This window comes from Pteropus alecto, unplaced genomic scaffold (assembly GCF_000325575.1).
Source record: "Pteropus alecto unplaced genomic scaffold, ASM32557v1 scaffold146, whole genome shotgun sequence".
Classification (NCBI taxonomy): domain Eukaryota; kingdom Metazoa; phylum Chordata; class Mammalia; order Chiroptera; family Pteropodidae; genus Pteropus; species Pteropus alecto.
In genome coordinates, this window is record NW_006442107.1 from 14,596,087 (window position 1) to 14,598,310 (window position 2,224).

The 2,224-nt window shown below is 47.6% G+C and overlaps 1 protein-coding gene across 3 annotated transcripts in view; it reads right to left on the reverse strand.

Annotated features, from left to right (window-relative positions):
* Window positions 1–6: 6 nt before the first annotated feature.
* Window positions 7–2,224, reverse strand: part of MAPRE2 (microtubule associated protein RP/EB family member 2) — a 128,405-nt gene continuing 126,187 nt past the window's right edge. For all 3 annotated transcript variants that reach the window (XM_025038678.1, XM_006919972.3, XM_006919973.2), the window contains one exon: window positions 7–533. In XM_025038678.1, the coding sequence (XP_024894446.1) occupies window positions 459–533 (75 nt within the window). In that variant the 3' untranslated portion in view covers window positions 7–458. The remainder of the gene's footprint in view (window positions 534–2,224) is intronic.

Sequence of the window (2,224 nt, forward strand, 5' to 3'; positions counted from 1 at the left end):
TTACGTTCAGAGGTTAGACTTGCAAACATCAAAGCACCACAAATGTGTGTGACATCTAGTGACACTGGGTTGAGAAATGCCAATATAAATACCATATATCAAATTACCATTGTTTCACACCAGGATCAAAAGAGGGTGTTGGTGGTGGTAGTGGGGTGGGGAGAGTTGTTCTGGAAAGAAATGAAAAGAGCAGAACCAATTTCACGCAGCCAAGTGGTGAAGTTGAAGGTATGGGACCCCATGATCTCTCAGGGAGGCCGCCAAATGACTGGCTGCTAATGTGTCTTGGCAAAGGAAATGGGAACTGAGCGCAGTGGCTGGCGTATGCGACAGTGCGTTGATGTTACCGGCAGACTGGGAACAACTGGTTTCTGTTGAGCTTGAGGCCACACGTGTTCCAATTTTCCAGAAGAAAAGTTCCCACGCAAAATGGAAGCGTCGAGAGCTGCCAAGACGGTTCAGTACTCTTCCTGCTGCTGCGGCTGCTGTTCGTGGACTTGCTCCTCCGCCTCCGGCTCTTCTGGGTGGCCCTCCTGTGGGGCGGGGGGAGAAGATTTAGCTGGAACAATTTACTGTGTCAGCGACCCTGCAGTGTCCCCAGCCCCATCCCCACTGCTCAGCACAGCGTCTCCAGGCTGTGGCGAATACCAGCTTAGAAACAACGCGCCATGCAAGTACCGCCCTATTGTCAGGAGCCAATGGACACACACGCGGATGCCTCTGCTGCTTTGCTCCACCAAAGAACAGATCGCCCTAGAGCAGTCATCGGGCTTTACCAAACTTTTCCTTTTGTTTTGGAAGGAAATCTTCACAGAACCTATTTCATATTTTTCCTACTGTGAAACAGTAAACCAAACACGATGACTGAAGAACATCATGAGTGAATCTGCTGTGACACAGCACAGAGCCCTAGGCCACTTCAGTGTGTCAGATGGTTACCCCGACACTAACAGCCCATGATGCGGATCTGCTTCCTGTTTCCTGCTCTGCTGTCATTCTTCTCACCGGGTAGCATGTCTGCCTGAAGCAGACCCCTTGTTATAATCTATTACTCATCTGGTACAGGTTTCCATGCTGGAGGAGCAACTTGTTAGAGTGGTAAGGTATGGAGAGGATAATAACGAAGTGTTTGAGGAACGGACCTGCTAAACCCATTACTCAGTCTAAATGACTGATGATGCTTTAAAGTATTACTTCTGTTGGGGTGTCTGCATTCATTACCCAGACATTGAAAGAATGGCTCTCTGGGTCCAGACTGCAGCCAGCTGGGGGTATGTGTACGGGGTGGTGGTGATAAGAATGGCAGAAGAGAAGCTGAGTGCAGTGATCTAGGCAGACTCCCTTGAAATCACACTCAGGAGGCAAGAGCTCATGCCTAAGTCTGGTCCTGCCTGTCATTAGCCAGGAATTCAGTGGCCCGTGTCAACCTTTAATTTGGAGTTCACCTGATAGTATTCCTACACAAGAACTCTCTCTAGGATAAGATCTAGCTCAAAGTTAGACTAAGGCTCTTCCTCTCATTGGAAGTGCAGGGCTGGGGATATTTAATCCTGCATGCTGCCTTTCTCCCAGTTAACGGGCACCATCACGGACAAATACCAGCACTGTTCGCTCAGGCTCACAGTGCTGCGTAGATCTCATCGGATTTAGCCTCAAACATGCTTGTGGAGAGAATAACCATAATTTATCCAGTGCTTGAAAGACTACAAAGCACTGTCTACATATAAAACATTATGTCCATTCCACTTTGGGTGGCGCAGACACATTACAAACCATTTTTTGTGAGGCCATCACTGTCTCTAAGATCCGATCAGGAAGATTCTTAGGGCTTCAAAATCTATAGTTTGAACCAATGATAACCAAGAAAGAAGCTTAAAAACTAAGGAAAATGAAAAAGTAGTGGAGTATCTCCAAACCCCAGACAGGTTCTTATATTTCAGGAAATTTTCATAGCCAGGATTTTAATCTTATACGGAATAAACATTTGCCTGGTATTCGGCTGGAATAAGACAAAGTAAACTTACTAGTGGCTTGTTACATCCTGTGGAAATACTAACATCCATACAACTCAACCACAGAGCCCTCAGAGCATCCGCAGGCTGACTGGACAAACAGTCACAAACACTTCTCCCAGCTTCAACCTGGCACGAGAAGCTCGAAGCCCCAGTCCGTCCTCTCTCGCCTTCCACAGCAGGGCCCTGAGGAAGGTAAAGCCCCATCAGGC